The 1357-nt window shown below is 43.0% G+C and overlaps 1 protein-coding gene across 1 annotated transcript; it reads right to left on the bottom strand.

Annotated features, from left to right (window-relative positions):
• Positions 1 to 202: 202 nt before the first annotated feature.
• On the bottom strand, positions 203 to 1135 carry OR7A67 (olfactory receptor family 7 subfamily A member 67). Its single transcript, NM_001389028.1, is given in 1 exon segment — positions 203 to 1135. A coding segment is annotated over 1 exon segment (933 nt).
• Between the last annotated feature and the right edge of the window lie 222 nt (positions 1136 to 1357).

Genomic DNA, 1357 nt, shown 5'->3' with positions numbered 1-1357 from the left:
ATGTATCAGACAGAGCAGAAGGTTAATAATATGAATTACTTAAATGTATAGAGAAGTTGAATTCAAACAAATGGAAATTCCAAGGTATAAATAGAAGAATCAGATTCTACAACCACGGCCTGGTCAAGAATGGCAATTCTTGACTTTGAGGCTGTGAGCCCTACAAACATAGGCATTTCTTCAGCCCCAAGATGACTGGCCCTTACATCACAGGAACCCCAATGATTCTTTTCAGAGCCCTCTTTATATCTCTGTTCCTCAGGCTGTAGATGAAGGGGTTCAGCATGGGCGTGACCACTGTGTACATCACCGAGGCCACTACACTTGCATGGGAGCCTTGGGGCGCAGCAGAGCTAAGGTATACTCCTAAGCCTGTACAGTAAAATAAGGAGACAACTGAGAGGTGAGATGCACAGGTGGAAAATGCTTTATACTTACCCTGAATCGATGATATTCCACATATGGAGGAAACTATCTTAGAGTAAGAGAAAAGGATCCCAGGCAAGGGAGCCACACCCAGCAGCACAGTTGCAAAATACATCACCACCTCATTAAGAAATCTGTCAGAACAGGCGTGCCCAATTACCTGATTGAGGTCACAGAAAAAATGGGGGATTTCCATGCCTGCACAGAAGGACAGCTGTAACACCATTAAGCTCTGTAACAAGGAATTGAGAACACTGGTGATCCAGGCCACCAGAACAAGCAGTACACAGAACCAGGGGTTCATGATGACTGTGTAGTGCAGGGGATGGCAGATGGCCACAAAGCGGTCATAGGCCATCATACTCAGGAGAAAATCATCACATCCTGCAAAGAGTAGGAAAAAGTATATCTGTGTGATGCAGCCTGGGTAGGTTATGACTTTACTTCCAGTCTGAATGTTCTGGAGCATCTTGGGGACAGTAGTGGAGATGAAACAGATGTCTACAAAGGACAGGTTGGTGAGGAAGAAGTACATGGGGGTGTGGAGGTGGGAGTCAGAGCTGACAGCCAGGATGATTAGCAAGTTTCCAAACACAGTGATCAGGTACATGGAGAGGAAAAGCCCAAATATGAGGGGCTGCAGTTCTGATTCCCCTGAGAATCCCAGAAGAAGGAACTCTGAAATTCGTGTATCGTTGTCTGATTCCATGTGGTGGTGATGACTACAAGGAAAGAAAAAGATAAGATAACAATTTTCAAGCAAACAGGCTTCATTTATATATTTATTTTTATTTTTGAGTTTTTATTTAAATTCCAGTTAGTTAACCTATAGTGTAATATTTGTTTAATGTGTGCAATATAGTGATTCAACAGTTTCCAATAGTACCTGGTGCTCATCACAAGTGCCTTCCTTAATCCTCATCACCTATTT

This window comes from Canis lupus, chromosome 20, assembly GCF_011100685.1.
Source record: "Canis lupus familiaris isolate Mischka breed German Shepherd chromosome 20, alternate assembly UU_Cfam_GSD_1.0, whole genome shotgun sequence".
Lineage (NCBI taxonomy): Eukaryota > Metazoa > Chordata > Mammalia > Carnivora > Canidae > Canis > Canis lupus.
Note: the sequence above shows the minus strand (reverse complement) of the source record. Positions and strands in the feature narration are given on the sequence as shown.